This window comes from Zeus faber, assembly GCF_960531495.2.
Source record: "Zeus faber genome assembly, chromosome: 19".
NCBI lineage: Eukaryota > Metazoa > Chordata > Actinopteri > Zeiformes > Zeidae > Zeus > Zeus faber.
The window spans coordinates 2,984,898-3,006,298 of NC_137206.1; the positions used below are offsets into that span (position 1 = coordinate 2,984,898).

The 21,401-nt window shown below is 46.8% G+C and overlaps 3 protein-coding genes across 4 annotated transcripts; 1 reads left to right on the forward strand and 2 right to left on the reverse strand.

Moving 5' to 3' along the window:
• Positions 1 to 1,635: 1,635 nt before the first annotated feature.
• On the forward strand, positions 1,636 to 6,039 carry chmp5b (charged multivesicular body protein 5b). The gene is made up of 8 exons (XM_080020148.1): positions 1,636 to 1,770; positions 2,821 to 2,925; positions 3,018 to 3,064; positions 4,044 to 4,137; positions 4,221 to 4,292; positions 4,824 to 4,932; positions 5,185 to 5,300; positions 5,779 to 6,039. Exons 1-8 carry the CDS (start codon positions 1,702 to 1,704, stop codon positions 5,827 to 5,829), a joined length of 663 nt encoding a protein of 220 aa, XP_079876274.1. The 5' UTR covers positions 1,636 to 1,701; the 3' UTR covers positions 5,830 to 6,039.
• A 123-nt stretch (positions 6,040 to 6,162) lies between these two features.
• On the reverse strand, positions 6,163 to 10,761 carry fastkd3 (FAST kinase domains 3). Of its 2 annotated transcripts, XM_080020147.1 has the most exons (7): positions 10,696 to 10,761; positions 8,253 to 9,723; positions 8,076 to 8,161; positions 7,586 to 7,760; positions 6,820 to 6,889; positions 6,432 to 6,546; positions 6,163 to 6,299 (listed from the first exon to the last, which is right to left on the reverse strand). In XM_080020147.1, the coding sequence occupies exons 2-7, from the start codon at positions 9,706 to 9,708 to the stop codon at positions 6,201 to 6,203; spliced, it is 2,001 nt and encodes a 666-aa protein (XP_079876273.1). In that variant the 5' UTR covers positions 9,709 to 9,723; positions 10,696 to 10,761; the 3' UTR covers positions 6,163 to 6,200. The 2 variants fall into 2 exon arrangements, with proteins under 2 accessions (XP_079876273.1, XP_079876272.1); XM_080020146.1 differs by having other exon boundaries at positions 6,163 to 6,546.
• A 1,425-nt stretch (positions 10,762 to 12,186) lies between these two features.
• myl12.1 (myosin, light chain 12-1) lies at positions 12,187 to 15,677 on the reverse strand. The gene is made up of 4 exons (XM_080020150.1): positions 15,609 to 15,677; positions 13,860 to 14,063; positions 13,184 to 13,345; positions 12,187 to 12,668 (listed from the first exon to the last, which is right to left on the reverse strand). The coding sequence occupies exons 2-4, from the start codon at positions 14,041 to 14,043 to the stop codon at positions 12,496 to 12,498; spliced, it is 519 nt and encodes a 172-aa protein (XP_079876276.1). The 5' UTR covers positions 14,044 to 14,063; positions 15,609 to 15,677; the 3' UTR covers positions 12,187 to 12,495.
• Positions 15,678 to 21,401: the final 5,724 nt, after the last annotated feature.

A 21,401-nucleotide genomic window follows, 5' to 3' on the forward strand; every position in this document is an offset into this window, starting at 1 on the left:
GACTCCAGGTTCGTGGTGTAAATAGAAATTAGACTTCGTGCGGTTTTTGCCTTCACGCGCATATTGTTACGAAGCATGACGTCATGATTTCACTGTAAGAAATGTGAGTATCGACATCTAAGCTGTGCATGTGTGAAATATATCCACTCAACTGTAAAGCACGGCACAGATTACGTACATATTCATTTATAACAAGAGGATCTGTAGAAGTAAAGGATCATTGCTTTGATATGTACATTTATCAGCGGAGTAAGTTTAGTCCTCGCTCGTGCTAACTACTCGCTTCTGAATGTGTTATAATATCAAGTCAGAATCAGATACAGCATGTAGGATAAGTGACGGGAAAAGTGTACGAAATACAACCGTTACTATTTTAAGTGGTACATCTAATATCATAGTATAATATCAATATAATATGATATGTATTTTTTTTGTTGTTGTTATTTTTACATGCAAATGTAATTTATTCCTCCTCGTACTGTTACCTGATAAAATTAACTGGTTGTTTTGTGGGATTGGGAAAAAAAATAAAGATTTGAAATGGTAGAAAATGCACCGATTGTGAAATTCTGGAATATCTTAGAATATGGGAATCGGAATCGGTGCGTCCCTCGCAGAGAATACTGTATATTCATAGACACAAGATCCACGACCCAACGGGAAATCTAGACCAGTCCAATGCTCATACACGCCCGGTAATAGAAGTCTTTGAATATTGAGGGGAATGTGAACGAGAGGCGTGGTCCCTGCCCTGCTACCACACAGAACATCTGTTGGTGACCACGTGCACGGTGGGCGTTGGGCCTCCCAGTGCTTTGCAGGCGTCTCCGCCTTCTTCATCTTCTTCATCTTCTTCTTCTTCCCTCCCCAGGCCTCCCTGCAAGGGGAAAGGCCTGGGGAGCCGCCTCTCACGGCCGCGCCCGCCCTGCGTGAAGCGGGGCCCCGCCCGCGCTCCGTGACGGGACGGAAGCGGCGCGGGTGGTGCTGGTGGGATGGGACGGGTCAGCTCACCTCACCACCCTCCTCACCACCCTCCTTCCCCGGGTTCTCCGTCGCCGCAACGCGGTTGCACACCGACAGCGCCGCCCAGCGGACGTGGCGGACCCCAAATCCCTGGCAGTGTTAGGATGCAGCAGGGGTTCGTTCCTAAACTGGGGTCCGCGGTACCCCGGTTGGCTTTATATTTATTTATTATGTTGTTCATTTTGACTGTATGATATTTATTTTAACATTTCCAAATATATATTTCTCCCATTTAATATCTATACATATATACCTAACTACTTTTACACCTTCACAAAGTAAGTCAAAGGGATTTAGGCGAAAGCACAAAGTCAGGGAGATTCATAGAAAATATTAAAACATTTTTTAATTCATTGTGAAATATTAAGATTGGAGGTTGAGCGACTGAGGGCTTTAGTGTAGATATGAAAACAATATATGATATATGATATATATACAGCCTTTTTATTTGAATATATGTTTTTAATTCTTATTATTACATTATAATTGTAATCATTGTTTTAATGACTGGAGGTTTCAAAATGTTTCTTTGGAAGTTTTTTGGAAGATGATCGGGGGCGTGGCGGAACCTTGTGACGTCATCGCGCCTCCACTTCCGGGTGCGGCTCCAGCTCCGCCTCCGCACTACGGCGCTACTTCCGCGTTGGGGAAGGTCCACCTCGCGGCTCCGCTCCCAAGATGAACCGTATTTTCGGCAAGGGGAAGCCCAAGGGCCCGCCGCCGAACCTCACGGACTGTATCGGAACGGTGAGTTTATCTGGAGGCAACGTGTGGAGCGACGTCAACAAAGAGACCCTTCTGTGGTTCGGCTAACAGGCTAACAGGCAGCAGACTCTGCTGCTCCGTGGTCGCCATTGTTACCCAGAACAACAACAATTACATCACTTTTATACGTTTCCTGGTGTTTTACTTTAAACGTACGTTTATCTGTGAGGTTTCCCATCCGTGTTTACTTCTGTCAAACTGGGATCCCGTGTCACTGACCGGGGGTCAGCAAACGGGAGAAATCAAAACAAGCCCTTCATGGATCCTCCCATGACTTGTGTAGTGTACACGTCATCTGAGTTATTTATCCCTGGATGGAATGACATCTCCCTGCTGAGCTGCTGGTCGTCAACCAGTTCTTCTGGTTTTCATGAGATGACAAAAGGGCCTTTAGGCGACTACAACTAGGCAGGTTTTGGTTGAGACGAGTATTGTTATGAAGTTGTTGCAGCGTGTCAACGCGTGCAACGACTTTCCCAAGCAAATATCTGAACTTTCACAGTCAAGTACTTTAGTTTGAAAAAGACGAGTTGGGGACAGGATCCATCGAACTGCTTACCATCGATCCATTGGCGCCACATCCTTTAAATTATCAATGATTCCGTGACATCATCCTATGTGACTCATATGGTGTTTTATTGTAAATGTTAATCAGTATCTGTATGAACGTCACCTGCAGGAAAAAAGGTTCAGTCGTACCTCATGAAGTATTCTAGGCTCTATTATATCGGGGAACCGGATATGACAAGTGCTTTTAATTTGAATACATGGTATAATTCTCAGTGTCCCGATACAACAATGACGATCGACATATAGAACGCTGTAGAAACATCAGATAATTGATTGGCATCAGCTGTGCTGACGTCTTGTCTGTTGACTCACTGTCAGCAGTGGAGAAGGGATTTGTCATCACCACTGACTGGGATTTGATTTAAATGCCTCCATTTTGAGAGTGGTTCCACATCATTGGGTCTTAAGTTTGCTCCTGATGTGACTTCACCGTCGTCCCTCTCCTCCGCGTGACGCTGACAGGTGGATTCGCGAGCCGAGTCCGTCGAGAAGAAGATCGCCAGACTAGATGCTGAGCTGATGAAGTACAAGGATCAGATGAAAAAGATGAGGGATGGACCGGCCAAGGTGAGTTTCACGTCCAGTACAGTAAAGACAGTGTGTAGTGAGTGTTTTATTTTGAGTCATAAATGTCGGTTTGTATTTCCTCCTTTCACCAGAACATGGTCAAGCAGAAGGCAATGCGGATTCTGAAACAGAAGAGAATGTGAGTGATGTCGGATGTGAGGAAAAGATTTTAAGTATGATGAGAGTATATCATGAGGTTATATTTTTTTACCTGTTTCTTGTGTAACATTTTGGGAGACATTTGGATTGTCAAAAACAAACTCACGCTTTAATATACATATTTGTATACATATCACATACACACACACACACACACACAAATTGTGTGTGTGTGTGTGTGTGTGTATATATATATATATATATATATATATATATATATATATATATATACACACGCACAGACTGTCTAGGCTGAATGTAGTTCACATTTGGTTTCAAAAGTGAAGGTTTATCAGATGTCTATCTCAACAAATGTAATTCACTGTCGTTAACACTTTGTGGCAGTGATACGAATGTTAAATACAATTTGAATAAGTTGAAATCCTAATTATCGTTTCCAGGGTAAATTTAGACTAAACTAAATTCAGGCTCAGTTCATACAAGCTTGCAGTCGAGTGCATGTATAGTTTTTCATTATTTTTTTTTAAGTAATAAATAAAAATCCAAATAAATAAGGAGAATATTATATTCTTTATTTATTTGGATTTTTATTTATTAATTCGCTTTTTTTCCTAGAAAATCTGGCTATTTTTGTACATTTTGCTATTCTTATGTTATTTTTCTTCAGACTGCAAATAGTTCTTATGCAAACTGTTAGCAGTGCACCGATCTTTGCCATCACAAATTCCTCATGTGTGGAAGCGTACATGGTGAAATAAATGGATTCTGATTCTGAGATGCAGTAATAAGATTCTTTGGTTTAAATATGAAAAAGGAGAGAGCGAATAAACAATAAAATATCATGACTGCTGTCTTGATAAAACCTGATGGAATGTCACAGTCGTTGTGGTAAAACTGGGTGCTGTCGATCTGAATCCAGTCATGAGGAGCATATTTAAAGGTTTTATTTCAAATGTGTTACTATATAAAACGTATGATTTGAACGTGCCGTGCCGCAGGTACGAGGGCCAGAAAGACAACCTGATGCAGCAGTCGTTCAACATGGAACAGGCCAACTACACCATCCAGACCCTGAAGGACACAAAGACCACGGTGAGGGGCCAAGGCCAGTCCTGATCTGCTCTCAGGGCTCTGTTTTTTTTCGGCTTTCGTGCCTCACGTGAGCTTTTGTTTAGGTCGACGCCATGAAAATCGGGGCCAAAGAGATGAAGAAGGCCTACAAGAACGTCAAGATCGACCAGATCGAGGTATTCAGCGACATGTTTCTATTTAACTTCCGTTAGTTGTTTTAAATGTTTGTGAGGTAATGGATGACTTTCTGCACTGCTTGTATTGGTGGGTTCTGGTGTGTATAGTACGCAAAAAAATATTGTGTTCCTTGATGTAACTTCTAAACTCAAAATAAATTCAGACTTTTGTACAAATTTTAAATACCCAATATAAATTTATATTAATTTTAGGTGGGTTTTCAGTGAAATAAGAATTTGAAATATGAAAACATTGCGCCTGTTAACGCATTCATAAACACCCAAATTTCATGAGATGTTTTAAATGTTAAATATATTTAATGACACACACACATACTCACAGCTTCCTAGACTGTTGGCTCGTCTGTGTCTTCTTGCCGTTTCTCATAATGCACCACACTCCTGGTGTTTAAAGGGTCGTTCTTTGGAGCCAAAATAAGAGAAACGAGCAACTACTTGGAAAAGTTCCACTTTGGCTCTTCCACACCACAAGTCCAGTTTCAACGTGGATCCCCTTTTCCAACCCTGCAGGATCTCCAGGACCAGCTGGAGGACATGATGGAGGACGCAAACGATGTCCAGGAGGCTCTGAGCAGAAGCTATGGGACGCCCGAGATCGACGACGACGACCTGGAAGCAGGTTGGTGTCGCTGTGCCCACGCAGAGCGTTCTGATGCCAACGTTTACATGTTAAAAAGTTAATTAGGAGTAAATGATCATGCATTTGATTTTACAGCTAGATAGGCTGTGTTTTGATAAATGAGCATTATGTGCCTGTTATGTTTTTCCATTTTTAAGGTGTGTGTGTGTGTGTGTGTGTGTGTGTGTGTGTGTGTGTGTGTGTGTGTGTGTGTGTGTGTGTGTGTCCGTGTGTGTCCGTGTGTGTCCGCAGAGCTGGACGCACTGGGAGACGAGCTCCTCATGGACGACGACAGCTCCTACCTGGACGAGGCGTCCTCGGTACCGTCCATCCCAGAAGGACTTCCAGGGGACAGGTCCACCAACAGGGTACTCCTCTCTTTACACCATACGTGCACGTTAAGCACCCGTGTTCAAAACAGAGAAAAGCTGCTGGGATGTGACCCCTCGTTCCTAAGATCCTGCGTTTTTAAATTTTCAATTAAACTGTTCAAATTGTCACTATTTGTTATCCCTCTTCTGAACAACAATACGATAAAGATACTTTATTAACCCCCAGAGTTGCAGCAGCAATCACATAGCACACATAAAATATAGCTTAAAAAAACAAATAGAATTTAACTTAGTGAAAATTTACTCAAAAAATTTGCTCTTATATAATATCATCATATACATTTAAAAAAAAAAGAGTTATCAGAGCAGCTGACGCGGCGCCTCGGCCCTACTCGGATGTTGTTGTGTTTTTATGACTTTTGTTTTGCAGCGTTCCGTCTCTCAAGCTGCGACGCAACTTCCTTTCCTTGTAACACCGAGGTCCCCCCCCCCCCCCCCCCCTGCTGTGTTTCAGGACGGTGTTCTGGTGGACGAGTTCGGCCTCCCGCAGATCCCGGCCACATAGAGCGCCCCCCCCCCCCCCCCCCGTCTGTGTCGTAAACCTTTTGTAGTTATCCACCACACTCCGGCTTCAGGTGGCGGCGCCGAGAACTGATTCCGATTCTCTTTTTCTAAAGACAAATCTTTTTCCACCTGGCTCTTGGAACTTTCATTCTTTTAACTTTCTACTGCAGAAAATCTGTTGCCAACAAAATAAATTATATTTTCAGACTTTCATGCCCAAACTTTGTGACAAAATATATATATATATATCCATAAAGTCATAATGTTTGTATATGTATAAAATAACTTTATTTATTATACAATGAATCGTCCATAAGTGCAATCCATAGCTTTTTGGGGGTTGTGGTGGGGTGGTGTGGGGTGGGGTGGGGGTCACCAGCTCAGCCTGTAGCTGTGAGGGAAAACCTTCTGGTGGAGATATTCCACCACGTCTCTGCTGCTTTGCTGCTTCTCAAACTCATCAAAGGGAATCTGCAAAGAGAACGCAGAATTATGTAATCTTGGCGCAGCCCACCCCAAATTATATAAACTGAAGGAAAAGTCAACTGGACTGAAGAGCGCTCCCTTAATGGAGGTCAGAATGTGAAGGAGTACAGCTCTGACCTGAACCACCTCGTATCCCAGCAGCTTCAGGTGTCGCTGCTTGGTGGCCTCCCTCCCCAGCAGCCTCCTGCTGTTGAGCGTGAACCTCTTCTGTCCGTCGATACAAAGTGCGATCCTGCAAAACACAAGAAACACCAGCAAAATGTTTTACAACCACGTGGTTCATACTTTTATTTCAGAGTCCGTGGGGCTTAAGAACAAGTGCAAGAGTGGAAGGTGATGCGGATAAAAGCAACATGATTTGACTTGGAATGCAACTGCAATATGTTTGTTTTAACCAGACGTGCAGCTTACTCAGCCCTAGATGAAAAACCCTGTCACCACAGAAACAAAGACTATTTTTAAATGAATAAACACTGTACAATCTCTAACACGTTGCATCGTTTACCTCTTATGGACGTCGTTGTGATGACTGGCAGGCAGAACGTATCCTTCTTCGTCAAGTTTTATTTCAACATCTGTGGAAGAACAAGAACAACATATATAAGACAAAGCTAAAAACTCTACACACATCTAAATGCCGGTGGAATACGGAAAATACATTCTGTTCTCACGAGGACGTGGGGTGATTTTAACGTAGAGTTCTAGGAACTGATGCATCAAATAAAATTGTATGATTTCCATCCCGTTATCAGCACACTATTTAGTATGAATGAGTCTAAAACCATAAAAAAATGTAAAAAGTACCAGGATGTCAGACTACATTTGGTGAAATATGGGAGCATGCAAGCTAGGGCTATGTTCAAATTATGGAAATAATTATGAAATAACTGTACAATGAAGTATTTGGGCGGTGTCTTTTTAAACAAATGGCAAATACAAGAGGAATAATCACAGTGAGGAAAACCTGTTTCAATAGTCATATGGACCCGATTGTTGTTTTAAGATAAACCGATCCTTTAACAAACTGTTGTAGCTGCTGCTGCGATTGTGAACCACTCACACGTAGCGTTACATCCAAAAACGCTGGCTGTGAGCAAAATCATATAAATAGTCATTCTTTTCTGGATCATCGTACAAAAATGGAATGGAGTTTGACTGGAGAAGTTTCCATACTACTTGGTATTGGGTTATTTTGGTCAATACCTCAAATGTATTGAGTAGCAATAACCAGCCCTTACGCTAACACTGAGGCTAAGGCGTCAGTCATTTACCTAGCGTGTAGCAGTACGGGGTGAGCACTTTGGAGGCGAAGTAGGACCTGGCCCCCAGCAGGTCCTCCAGCCCGGCTCGGACCTGGTTGTAGAGGTGACTGTCCACGGGCGTCTCCAGGGAGCGACCGAGAGACAGGAAGGACTTCACCCTGAACTTTGGGAGGAGTTTAGGACCCTGCGGCGCACAGAGTGATTTATCAAAAAGATTTATCACCTTAATCAGTCTTTTTCTCCAAAATGTATATACTGATCACCCCGTCAGCGGTTCTATTGCAATAATGATCATCTTGGCTGTACATTATCCCTTAGATATTATTTTGAGGATAACCTCCAACTGTCCCAGGTCTCAAATGTATTAATATTTTCTTAATCCCTTAAAATAACAAAACATTTTTCACATTTCGATTTCATCCTACACCGACGCGGGTCTTCTTACAACTGGTTCAAAATAACTTTGGGTTAAACCTTCATTTCAACCAGTTAGTTCTACCTGATAGGACGGACATTCCAGCTTCACCGTCATGAAGAGCTGCGTCAGCTGAGCCAGAACGATCCGATCGATCCCGGTCCCTTGTTCTGGAACGACAGGCAGAGGATTCAACTTCAAACGGCAGAACTTCAAACTCGGTCAGACTTGTTGAAAGGCCAAACTCCTCCCTCCCGCCACCTTGTAGTTGCTGCAGGAAGTAGCTGCCGAACACTTTGGAGACGAAGTTGACGGGGAACCTCTCGACCAGGATGCAGGAGTGCAGCAGGTTGAGCAGCGTTCGGGGCTGGAACTGAGAGAAGCGCGTCTGCAGCGTGGTCTCCACCTTCCGGAACACGTCCCCGGCGTTGGGCGGCTGGTAGCCCAGCTTCCCGAACGGCGCGATCTGCCGGGCCACCTGGCTGGTGCTGTAACTGTCCGCCCGGTACACGAAGCTCTCGGCCACGGCGTCGAACACAGGGAGCGACAGGATGTTCCTCCGCCCGAAATAGTGCATCACCTTGGTGATGGTCTCCGGGTGCGACGTGAAGGCCATGCTGGGCACGTGCCGCTCCATGGCGCCCACAAAGTATCTGTCGCTGTGGCCGAAGTGGATCAGCGCCCCAAGCACCAGCGCCATCTCCTCGTCACTGAACCGCCCTACGTGCCTCACGGCCTGTTTGCACAGTGCGATGACCAGCGGCATGGCCTGCGTCTGGTTCAGCGCCACCAGCGCGCCAAGCAGCGAGCTCACCGCAGGGGGGCCCATGCGGGGCGCGGCGGTCACGGCGTGGGCATGCATGCCGTTCATTAGGCCCTGGTAGCGACCCCCCTCCGCCGCGCCGCCCTGCAGCAGGCCGTAAACAGCGACGAGCTCTGCGGGGCTCCACTGGGCCGGCTCGCGGTTCTGGACCTGCTCCATCACCTGCTCCAGCAGCCCACAGCCCGGGCCCTCGAGGGCCAGCATGGCCCGGCCCAGCGCACACAGCTGCCCCACGGTCATCTGCCCCCTGTCCAGCCGTTCCTGGCTCTCGGACACCAGCCGCACCATCAGGGTGCTCCAGGGGTCCAGGTAGAGGCGCGTGCACGCCAGCAGCGCTGACACCAGCCCCCCGTCCGTCAGGCGGGTGGAGTCCTGCTCCAGCTGGAAGCACAGCGCCCTGACCGTGTCACTCTCCAGCACTGCAGGGTCCTTCAGTGAGCGGGCGTCCCGCTCTAGGTCCGCCAGTCGGTGCAGCGCCGCGGCCGCCATGGTGTCGGACGTGATCTCCACCGAGCGCAGCAGCCTGAGCACCTGGCGCGAGGAGGAGCAGCCGCCCAGACGCTCTGTGAAGGCCCGCTCCTCTGTGTCGGCGGGCCGGTGCAGCTGGGTCAGACGGAACCTGGGGGCTGCGTCCTTGTGGAGTCCCACGGAGCCCACGGCCAAGGGGGGCAGGTCCCTGGCGACGGTGGACAGTCGCATGCTCCCGCATTCCGCCTGGAGCTTTCGGCAGGCGCCTGCGTGGATGCAGCCTCTGGCTGTGGTCCACAGGCACGCCGAATCCCCCGAAACCTTCCCGCCGAAGAGAGTGGAGATGCAGCTCCTTCCAACCGGAGGACGCAGGCATGTCGCAGCCTGCCCCAGGAGTTTCAGTGTCCGGGTGAGCATCAGAGCCATGACGCCGAGCCGTTCCTGAAATAACACAAAGGAACAGGATTTTCTTTAATCAAATGGGGAAACCTTGTACAGCGTGCACGCACGCGCACACGCAGGAGAAACACACGATTGAGCCGATCAGACCAGATTCATATTCCTTCTCTTGTTATGCTATTTGAACATTCCAACCCTGGTTGTTTTGGTGTCGTGCCCTGTGTATTAATTACATTACATTACATTGATCAGACGCTTTTATCCAAAGCGACTTACAATTATTCAAACACCGACGGACGCAGCCATCAGGAGCAATTAGGGGTTAAGTGTCTTGCTCAAGGACACTACAGCATGCTAGCAGGAGGAGCCTGGGATCCAACCAGCAACCTTTAGATGACTAGACCACCAGCTCTACCTCCTGAGCTACCATCCCCAATTAATGACAACATTCCTTGATAGGAGTTTGTTCTGAATATAAACCTTTATCTGAATCGTGCCGCTTGGGTTTGTTACTGTACTGTTTATAGCTTACGAAGAGAGTTGTATCAAAACAAATAAAAAGTAAAACGTGAGGCTCCGCCATGTTGTTCTGGCGTGACGCTGTTAGCATGTTAGCTCGCTAGCTCTGCCTGGGTTAATACTTCCACCTTCGGGTGACTTTGTCCCGAAACCCACTCCACGCCCACCCCAGTGGCTCTGCGGCACCGACATAACGTTCGGTGTCAACGGAGCGAAGGACGGAGCGGCCTCCCCTACCTGCCGCCTGCCTCCCCTACCTGCTACCTGCCGCCTGCCTCCCCTACCTGCCGCCTGCCTCCCCTACCTGCTACCTGCCGCCTGCCTCCCCTACCTGCCGCCTGCCTCCCCTACCTGCTACCTGCCGCCTGCCTCCCCTACCTGCTACCTGCCGCCTGCCTCCCCTACCTGCCGCCTGCCTCCCCTACCTGCTACCTGCCGCCTGCCTCCCCTACCTGCTACCTGCCGCCTGCCTCCCCTACCTGCTGCCTCTCCTACCTGCCGCCTGCGTCAGACGCGGGGGGTCGTCGCGCCGCCACCTCAACCTGCCTCGCTCACTTCCGGTGCAGAGAGGGCGGAGCGCTCCGATTGGCCGATGCCCCCCGATGACGCGGCGTGTCGTTTCGTGGCCCGCCACTGGGGGCAGCAACGTGTGCCGATCGCTGCGGGGTCAAGGCGCCGTTGAAAACAAAGTCCTGTTGACCCGGGACGAGCCCCTGCAGGGCCCACGCTCTGGAGCTAGAACTAGTACATATGAGATTCATAACCTATCAAGTGCTGGCAAATTACAGGGAAATCATACTGCTGCTATTCATTTATCAAGGATGATGATGTTCATGGTGTTCAATTGGGATAATGTCCCATTGAGGCAAGAAACATATAGAGACTGAGCCAAATTGAAGACAGACTTTAAGTTTGTTTGACTTTGTTTTCAAATATTTATGTATTTCTCTTGTATTACTTTGACTATTGTGCATTTATGCTGATGTGAGCTGCTGGACTGCCGCCATTTAAGCCCAGAGATTATCGTTTAATTTCCAAGTATCTATTAATAAATCTTTATAACATTTACATTTACTCATTGATCAGACGCTTTTATCCAAAGCGACTTACAATTGTTCAAACACCGACGGACGCAGCCATCAGGAGCAATTAGGGGTTAAGTGTCTTGCTCAAGGACACTACAGCATGCTAGCAGGAGGAGCCTGGGATCCAACCAGCAACCTTTAGATGACTAGACCACCAGCTCTACCACCTGAGCTACCATCCCCCTAACAGTTTATTCTATGCTTAGAGTTAGAATAGTGACATTTCAAACACAAGCAATAGTTCATAGTCAAGTCCACGATGATCTCTTACCCACCAGAAACGGCACACTAATAATGTAGTGTTTGCTATGCAAATTGTTTCAGGTGCTTAAATGTTTACATTTGAGCTTGTTTTTCCACCCCAAGTTAAGTCTCTTGAACATCAGCCTTACCTGATATTTCTGTGGGCATTTATAATGTCTACACATCCATACTTCTCCTAAATTATCAGTTTTTGTTTTGTTTCTTTTAAAGACTTCCTAAACATCACCTGGTGGAATTCAGATCATGATTAAAGCTGCTGCTGCTGCTTAGACGACAGTCAGAGGAGGACAAGGTTCAGTACGTTGTCACAGAGCAATGTCCCCACTTCCTGGATTAAAGCTGCTGCGTGTTTCCGCTTTGAGGTTAAGCACTTAGATTAAATCACACCATGACAAGTATTTGCTGCACCCACAGTAAAACTGTTGATTAAGATTACACAAGATGTTTGTATACAGCTTGTACCATAACAGCCTGACTGGATTTACCTTTTAACAGCACCGCCCACCACCTCCAGTGGAATGAGCCCCAGCAGCTTGTCAGGTCATCACACGCCGACTGGCTTTGTTAATGGACGTGAAAGCACTTTCAAGTCGAGACGAGCCACACGCTGCCAAGAACACACGGGACATTCCAGAGCTCGTTTCAGTGGTCTTTATGCAGGACAGAGAAGTTGACAAAACTACATCTTGATAGAGGGCTTTATTCAAAAAGTTTATTATAAAATGTAAAAATTCAGCTAAACCAGGTTATACGAGTAGCAAAGACCTGAGCTCCGCAGAGCTGCACGTCTACGGTGCCGGCGCACCTGACACCACACCAGTACCTGGTTCGGTAAATACCTCAGAGAGGGTGAGAGCTCACATACAGTTATCGTTTCGTATAAATGGTTTTCTAGAGTTTAGACATGCAGCAGGATGATCTAGCTGTGGCGGTGAAGGGCAGGGGTTTAATCGTCCTTGTCTTTGGCACCGTGCTTCAGGATGCGTGTGAACTCCATGTAGTTGAAGTTGCTCTTCTTGTCGATGGGAGCTTCCCTGAACAGCTCGTCCACTTCCTCGTCCGTGAAGCGGTCGCCCATGGTGGTGAGCAGCTCCCTGAGGTAATCCTCCTGGATGAAACCTGAGACACCAGATCGCACACAGTCAGAGAGAGGAGCCACAGTCCCTCCTCCAGCTGAAAACACCATGACCAACATTCCAACCATGTGGTCCTGATCAAAGACGTGCATTTCATCTTTATTTATGAAGCTCTTAACGGCGAGGTGCCATCGTACATCACCAAATTGTTAAAATCGGTCCTACAATAATTATTCAACTTGCTCAAAAGATCAGCTAATGCTCCAAGTCCTGCATACAAACCTTACATTTGGAAAAACTACTTTTAGTTTCTGTGCGGCAGACATTGACACGTGAAAGTCACACCTACGGATCAATTTAGGTCCATGATTGCAAACTGCTCCACCCATGAATGTAACTGTTGAATGGTGTTTGTTTTTTGTGTATTATCCTTTTATTCCGATGTACTCTCACCACTGTAAATGAATTCAACGACTCTGGAATAAATAAAGCTGGGGAAAAATAAACTCTACTAAACAACTGCATTTTCCGCTGGGACAGAGTGGATCAACAACATACCGGTGCCCTCTTCATCGAAGCAGGCAAAGGCGTTTCTGATCACATCCTCAGGATCTGTGCCATTCAGTTTCTCCCCGAACATGGTGAGGAACATGGTGAAGTTGATGGGGCCGGGGGCTTCGGTCATCATGGCCTCCAGGTACTCGTCAGTGGGGTTTTTCCCTGGAAAACACAGAACGGGGGGGAAAAAAAAAAAAAAAAAAAAGTTTAAAAACAAGCAAACATGTCCAAGGAAACTCACTGTCCAAGCAACATCGTACGGGAGTCCCAATCAACTATTTTAAAAAGAAACAATCAAGCTGAGGGTGTAAAAACCACGCAGACTTAACAGTCGAGGCCAAGACCCAAAAAGAGGATTGCAAACATACGGATCAGCTCCGTCCCAGAAGACACGATTAGCCAACCGCTGATAAAAAAAAAAAAAAAAAAAAAAAAAAAAGTGTCATGCACGCACTTGGGTCCTTTAGGTTTTATTAATCACTGTGAAGCTTCCTTTAGTTTCCCCAGCGCTGTAGATGACCTCGTTCTAAGTGGCAGCCACGTAGACACAACACGTGACTCAGAAACCCGAAACTGTTTAAGATCTCTTGAGGCTGAAACATGCTGCTGTGAAGAAGAACAACCCAGTTAGAGTCTCCGGGACTTTTGGTCCAAAACCCCCGGCCACACGACTCACCCAGCGACGCCAGCATGTCGTGAAGGTCCTCCTTGTCCACGAAGCCGTCGCGGTTCTGGTCGATCATGTTGAACGCCTCCTTGAACTCCTGGATCTGGGACTGGTCGAACATGGCGAAGACATTGGAGGTGGCGCGCTGGGGGCGCTTCTTGGTGGTCTTCCCCTTTGCCCTTTTGCTAGACATGTTGGCTGTTGTTGGGGATGCTGTGGGGGGGGCAGACATTTACAAATATTATTCCTTGTCTCTTGACATACACATATGTCACTTACTGCAGTTTAAAACCGGTAGCAATAACTGACAGCGCTTTATTATTCAACTTAAAAAACCTGCGCTAGAACAATCACACAGTAGATCAGTGCAACGTGATTAATTTGCTCATCCACACCAAATATAAATGAGATATTTAATAACCATGAGAAATGATTAAACAAGTAGCATTGAATAGTTATATAGCTTTAAAAAAGGAATTCAAACTACACCTTCTGTTGTATACCCCGGAAGAAATACAAAAAGTAGGAATTTAACAATATTTGTGCACAAAACGCAAACCTGGTGGGACAGAACCTGCTCGGCAGAAACCCAAGCTGAAAATTAAACACACAACATGATCAACCCCAGCGTGTTGGACTAATTACACTGAATTCTCTGCAGGGCGACAGACCATCCATCCGTGAGGTAGAAATTCCCTGGCGGACGAGCCCTCGCGCTGCTATAAATGGAAATGTTCCAGGAGCTGCGGGTTGCTCCATTTCCATCTTTAAGGTACATAAAGCCCAAATGCCCTTATCAGGAGATGTATTTTACTCGGCTCCTGGTGCCCTCCCCCCCAGCAGGATGCTTGCCGCAGTGGGATGGAAAGCGATGTCGCTCACCTTGCTAGGGAAGGGACTTTAAACCTGAGAGTCTGCTTCCACGAGTGGCATGCTGCTGCAATAGAGGAGGCTGTTCCAGGACACTAGTTTTTAATGACAGCCAGGGACTGCATTACCAGGACAGCACTCCAACCCTAACCTTATACCCGAACTGATCTCTAAACTTGTACCTGAAACTATGTCATTAGACACTAGTATTTGGGCGGAATAAAACCTTTACAACTAGAACTCGCCAGGTGGCGCTGTCGCGATAAACTAGGGTCTAGAAAAGCAGCCTCCTCTCTGGCAGGAAAACGCTGTTTGTTTTAACTGTTTTAACAAACAAACCAACAAACAAACAAACCAACAAACAAACCAACCAACAAACAAACCAACCAACAAACAAACCAACCAACAAACAAACCAACAAACAAACCAACCAACCAACAAACAAACCAACCAGGAGCAGTTCGTGCAGAACTTATTTGAAAGGACCGCATCAGTACGCAACACACCGCGGCCTCGCCTCGGCTACCGAGCTAGCCCGTTAGCCGAGGCGCCCGGGTTCGAGACCGCGCTGGAAAAAAAAAAAGCAAAAATCTCAAACGTCTCATCGCAAAAACTTTCTGTTAAAATAATTTCAGGAAGGTTTTTGTTTTTTTTGTTTCCTCAAATCCAGCGGAACGCATCGAATACATGTCGGCGACATGACGTCATCTGAGCGCCGCCAGCGGTTCGTCAAACTACGACTTGACGCAGAACGGACCGAGCCGGACGGGAATTTCGAGCCGTTTTTTTTTCGTCCGGCGTCGGCGTAAAAACACAACATCCGCGACGGGAACCGGTGGAATGTTTAAATAACGCGAGGACCGAGGCGTGAAAACAGGAGATTCGTACCTGACAAGTGACGGAAGTCGGGCGCCTTCGAGCAGAGCTGCTGCTTTCTCAACCAACCACCGCCCAAACTTCCGGGTTTTAACGTCACTTCCGCTGAGCCAACGCGGACGGAACCAACTGCGTGCGCCACAAGAGGGGCGGCCCGATCGTAGGACGGAATGTACGCTGTGACAAAACATCCCCTCTTATCGAAAAATCAACGCTATTCAATTCCAAGATTCGATACGGATTTACGGTGGACTTCGCTCACGTTATTATCGGATGCTTTACGACGATACGGTTGGTGTTCGCGGGTGAAAACACCCCGCGGGGTGGATTGAGCTTCACCGCCTCTCTCCCTTGGTGTTGACGTTCCTGGGTTTGTCCTTTTAAGGCCTCGAGGAATGCAGCCTGCAGCCTCCTGCCTCCTGCCTCCTGCCTCCTGCCTCCTGCCTCCTGCCTCCTGCCTCCAGCCTGCAGCCTCCTGCCTCCTGCCTGCAGCCTCCTGCCTCCACCCTGCAGCCTCCTGCCTCCTGCCTCCACCCTGCAGCCTGCAGCCTCCTGCCTCCTGCCTGCAGCCTCCTGCCTGCAGCCTCCTGCCTCCTGCCTCCTGCCTGCAGCCTCCTGCCTCCTGCCTCCTGCCTGCAGCCTCCTGCCTCCTGCCTCCTGCCTGCAGCCTCCTGCCTCCTGCCTCCTGCCTGCAGCCTCCTGCCTGCAGCCTCCTGCCTCCTGCCTGCAGCCTCCTGCCTCCTGCCTCCTGCCTCCAGCCTGCAGCCTCCTGCCTCCTGCCTGCAGCCTCCTGCCTCCTGCCTCCTGCCTGCAGCCTCCTGCCTCCTGCCTGCAGCCTCCTGCCTCCTGCCCCCTGCCTGCAGCCTCCTGCCTCCTGCCTGCAGCCTCCTGCCTCCTGCCTCCTGCCTGCAGCCTCCTGCCTCCTGCCTCCTGCCTCCTGCCTCCTGCCTGCAGCCTCCTGCCTCCTGCCTCCTGCCTCCTGCCTGCAGCCTGCAGCCTGCAGCCTCCTGCCTCCACCCTGCAGCCTCCTGCCTCCTGCCGACGAACCAACGAGGAAGCTGCCAGTTAGACCCTTCAGAGGGTTTTATGCGTTGGTGGTGGGGGGCACTCAGTGATAAGATGAGATGAGATGACGTTTACTTTATTCATCCCGAGGGAAATGATTGTGCGGCAGTTGCAGTGCAGAGGAAGCTTGGGAAGCAGAGCGATCCGCGGCGTATGATTCAGGTGCTCTGCAGAATACGTCTGGCCATCCCTCGCGTTCATACAGGTCTCCGCCCGACCTTCCCGGGGTCGGGCCAATCACAGCCGTTTATCTAATATGGGGCGGGTCGGATACGATGATGATGCACCGCTGACACACCTTACCAAGATGGCTACCACTGACGAGGAACGGTGGGTTGAATCCGCCATTGAGGCACCTTACCAAGATGGCTGCTTCCCTGGTGACAGTATCAAACCAACTGGACGCTTTATTTGATTTAAATGTCTGTTGTTGATAAGAACGATGTGTTTGTCGTACTTCAAACAGGATTTCAACACACGTTTCCTTGCTCTGATTGGTTGTAGGTCCATCCAATGCTCTGATTGGTTGTAGGTCCATCCAATGCTCTGATTGGTTGTAGGTCCATCCAATGCTCTGATTGGTTGTAGGTCCATCCAATGCTCTGATTGGTTGTAGATCCATCCAATGCTCTGATTGGTTGTATCCAATTGCGTCCAGATCTGCGCCCGCTGGTAACGCCCTTTGGAAATTGAAAATGAACGGAGAGATTCCAGACAAACACACATTTGCAAAATTGTTCCGGTGATGCCAGGCTAGTACAAAGTAGGAAAGCAGTGCAAATACACAAAATAAACAATCCAAGTGTAAAAGAGTATCAGTAAGGTGCTATAACCGTATGTACAGCCAGTATCTGTATCATAAATATAAATATAAATGAGTTAACAGTAGGGGGCAATTCCAGTATACACAATGCCAAAAGTAACAGTTACACTAAGGGTCATAAATGAAAGATCATCTGTTCAGGTTCAACCAAATGTACAAATGATAGAAATGTGAAAGGTTAACGTTATAACATAAATATAAATGTAAACAAGTTAACGTCGAGGTGCAATCCCATATACAATGTCCAAATATCACAAGTTGACGGTCAGGTGATATCACAGATCAGTGCTTTTACCTAAGTAAAAGTACAAATAGTATAAAAGGGAAAGTACCACATTGTAATTTTTAATTAAAACCACGTAAGTGTTTGCTCTTGAATGTAGCTTTCATTTTTTGATTGACAGATATTTGTAAGTTGTTTTTTTATATGTATTTGTGAATTATGACACAGAATTCCTTCCCATGATGTTTTGGTTTTTATTGGCTTGGCTTGGCTTGCTATCTAAATATAAATCCACATTTCTATAAAACTAAAGCAATGTGACTGTTTGAAATGTGGTTGAGTAAAAATATACATATTTAAAATGTAGTGGAGTAAATGTCAAAAGAAGCTGAACATGCTTAAGTGAGTATTTAAGGACAGCAACAAGGTGTGGCAGCTCCGCCTGCCGCCCGCCACCCGGGTGGTGTTTCCAGGGCCCTCCGACACAGAGACCCAGACGATGGGGTTGAAAACAAACCAGTCTCATTGAAGGCAGCGGACAAGGTGTAACAAGCACCGAGCGGATGGAAAACATGTGACATGACGAGGGCTCCTCTCCTGTGCGTGCGTGTGTGTGGGTGTGTGGATGGGGGTTTTACCTGTTGCTCGTCGATTACTCTGACGTGCAACAGGCGTACGGCCACCCTGATCCTGGGCCCGATCGCCTACACCCAAGACCGGCGTAGCTGCTTGAACCACACACCCCCAACACCACTGTTAACTTTCCACCACTGGATTATATGTGAGTTTACAGTACGGGAATATGAAAACATCGACAATGAAAAAAGAAGCCATTGACAGGTTGATATTAATAGAAAGTGACTCCAGGGGGTCGAACAACAGGTGTTACTGTCGTGAGGATCTAAATCTGAACCGATGACAATGACGCACAAACCCACTACGTACAGCATCACCTCATTTATATAAGGGACAAAAGAATTGTTGAACAAATGAGACAAGCCCCAGGTTGAGACCTCCAGTCACGGCTCGTGGATTTAGTCGTCTTCAATGTGAACATGACCGTGAGCAGCGAATCAGGGATCTGCTGCTGAGATAAACGTCTGCTGAAATAACAGCTCCGTTTAGAAATACCAGCCCTCCAACCGTCCAACTCCACCAACTGAAGAGGGTGGAGAACAGCCAGCCTGGAAGAGAGCGGGTGATTCATCAATGATACTGAACAGATGAATAAGTAGAATATAAAGTAAGATGTTTACTTTATTGAGTAGAAGTACCTGGTCTGGTGAACTCGAGATACTCAAGTGGGCAACATAAACCTTCAAATTCAGCTCAAGCGCAGTGCTCCAGTTAAAGTGTCAAAGTCATTTTCAGCCCACTACGTCCATACGTCCTCGTCGGTTTGACAGAGTCCAGTGGAAAGAGTTCCAGTGGGATCTTTAATCCTGGGAACCCAAACGGGAACATCTCCAGAGACTCATAGAGCTGTTTACATCCTGTAGTGCGGCATCAGTCTCATGGTCTCATCTTCATTCTGTGGAAAGTTTGATTCCTGTAACACGAGGGAACCATATGTCATTTTTGCCCCCTACATGCAGTTCACTTTTTTTCATTTCTCTACTTGGGAAATGGAGACTGTAAAATGAAAGATAAGATAAGATAAGATAAGATAAGATAAGATAAGATAAACCTTTATTAGTACCACAACGGATACATTTTCACAGTGACAGCAGCAAAAAGTGACAGCAGAAAATAGAGAGCATATAAAGAGTGGTAGAAACTAAAAGTAAGTAAGAATCAGGGTAAGCACTGTAAACAATATAAATATTTAGAAAATATATACCTAAGCAGAAAGTGTGTAACACAGTACGTATGTAAACACAATTATTGTATTCGGAATGTGATCAACTTTTATACACTAATCATACAAAATCCTTTGTTGTCTCTTTGTTCCCTACTTGTGAATAACTCATTGGGTTTAACTTTACTACATGGCTGATCGTTAGACCTGAGTGGTTGTCATCTCAACGTGTAATTCCACACCAAACCACTAGAGAGTGGTGGTTGCATGGGGATAGTTCATCTTCAGGGAACTTCAGTTTTGTAATTAGATTCAGCATAAAGAGGATCTCATACCAGGCATGAAATGTCAATTTGTTGACTCTAATCTCTATCTGAAATGATAATAATAATCCGTGGCATAAAAAAGCACAGCCACTGTCTCTGACACCCCTAGTGCTTACAAAGTACAGTAAAAGCTATATTTAGTATATTATCATTATAATTATTAATACGACTCTTTGTATGTTTGACGTTTACTGTATAACAAACCAGATTTAACGGTATACAGTACGCTATACCACTAGTATACACAAAGGAAAGAGGTATGCGAGGGAGAGAGGCTTCAACAGCCATTTATTTTCTTACAGGCAGCAATATAATTCCTACTCTACTGAGTCGAGGAAGCACCAGAGACAGAAGCTGTACAACAATATCCACCCAACATGGATTTACAAGCTTAGCGATGTGGTTTAGCTCAGGGGCCCCACAAATCCACTCCACCATCCAACACGTGTAAAACAAAGGAAGACTACAGCTGCGGGCAGCAACACACGGGGTCCAGTTTGGTGGTGTTTGGTGAGTATTATGGTTTTTCCGGACGCTCCGAAACGCCCCACGATTTTCCGAGTTTACCTTGAACGCCGCAGCGGCGCCGCCCGGTCTGCCTCAACAGCGCGACCCCCCCCCGAATGTCGATGAGCTGAGATGGAAACCAGAGTTATTGAACGGATTGATGATGATGTCACAAAGTAATGACATCGTCTCAACGTTCTTCTACTTCCTCCCAGTTTTTCCACTAATTCCTGTTCCTAATGTAGATCGATGTGGATCAAGCTCCAGCGACACGACGTCTAACACGTCTGCACCTACCGCCGATGTCGTGTTCCGGACACTTTTAAGGCTTAAAAACGCAGAGAAAATAAAATATTGAAAGAAATCCCAGCAATAACAAAAATCCTTGCGGGCTGGACCCCTAATTACAAGCAAGGCTACCTTCAGATTGAAATGATATTGTAATATTGTATATTATGAATATTCATACCTTCAAATCATCGTCATTCATATAAAATGAACAACATTTCCCGATAACGTTCTCTCAGGTCTGCACAGTTCATTGCTGACCTTGAAATCCATTGAAAAGGTCAGTCGGCAGGACGACACGGGATGCCAGTTTAATAGTAACACGCCTGCTTGAGAGTGGACTTTGGGATTATTAATATTATTTTACAGTTTGTGAGTTAAATTTAAGCGAAACCGGTGAAGCAGAGTCCCGGGTCAGAGCGAGTGCTGCATTTCGAGGAAACTGGGAAATCTGCATTTCCAAGTCGTTCATTCCTGCTTCCGATCTAAAAGTGTTCCACCGCCTCCACTCGGGAAACATGAAAAGTGTTTGCGTTTGTTTGGAAAGTTTGCGAGTTGTACAAGCTCCAAAACGCACGTTAACATAACAGGACAAGGGAGTCGTTTAGATCCAAGTCAGACGTATTTTGGATTTCGATTTCAAAGGAATGCAGCCTAGGTCCAGTGTGTTTTCAAAGGTGTTATGTTGTAAAAGAAGTGTGTATTCTATGTATCTGGGTGTCAGACTGGCAGAGAGTGCGGTGACATTTAAACCAAGTGGCTAAATAAACAAATG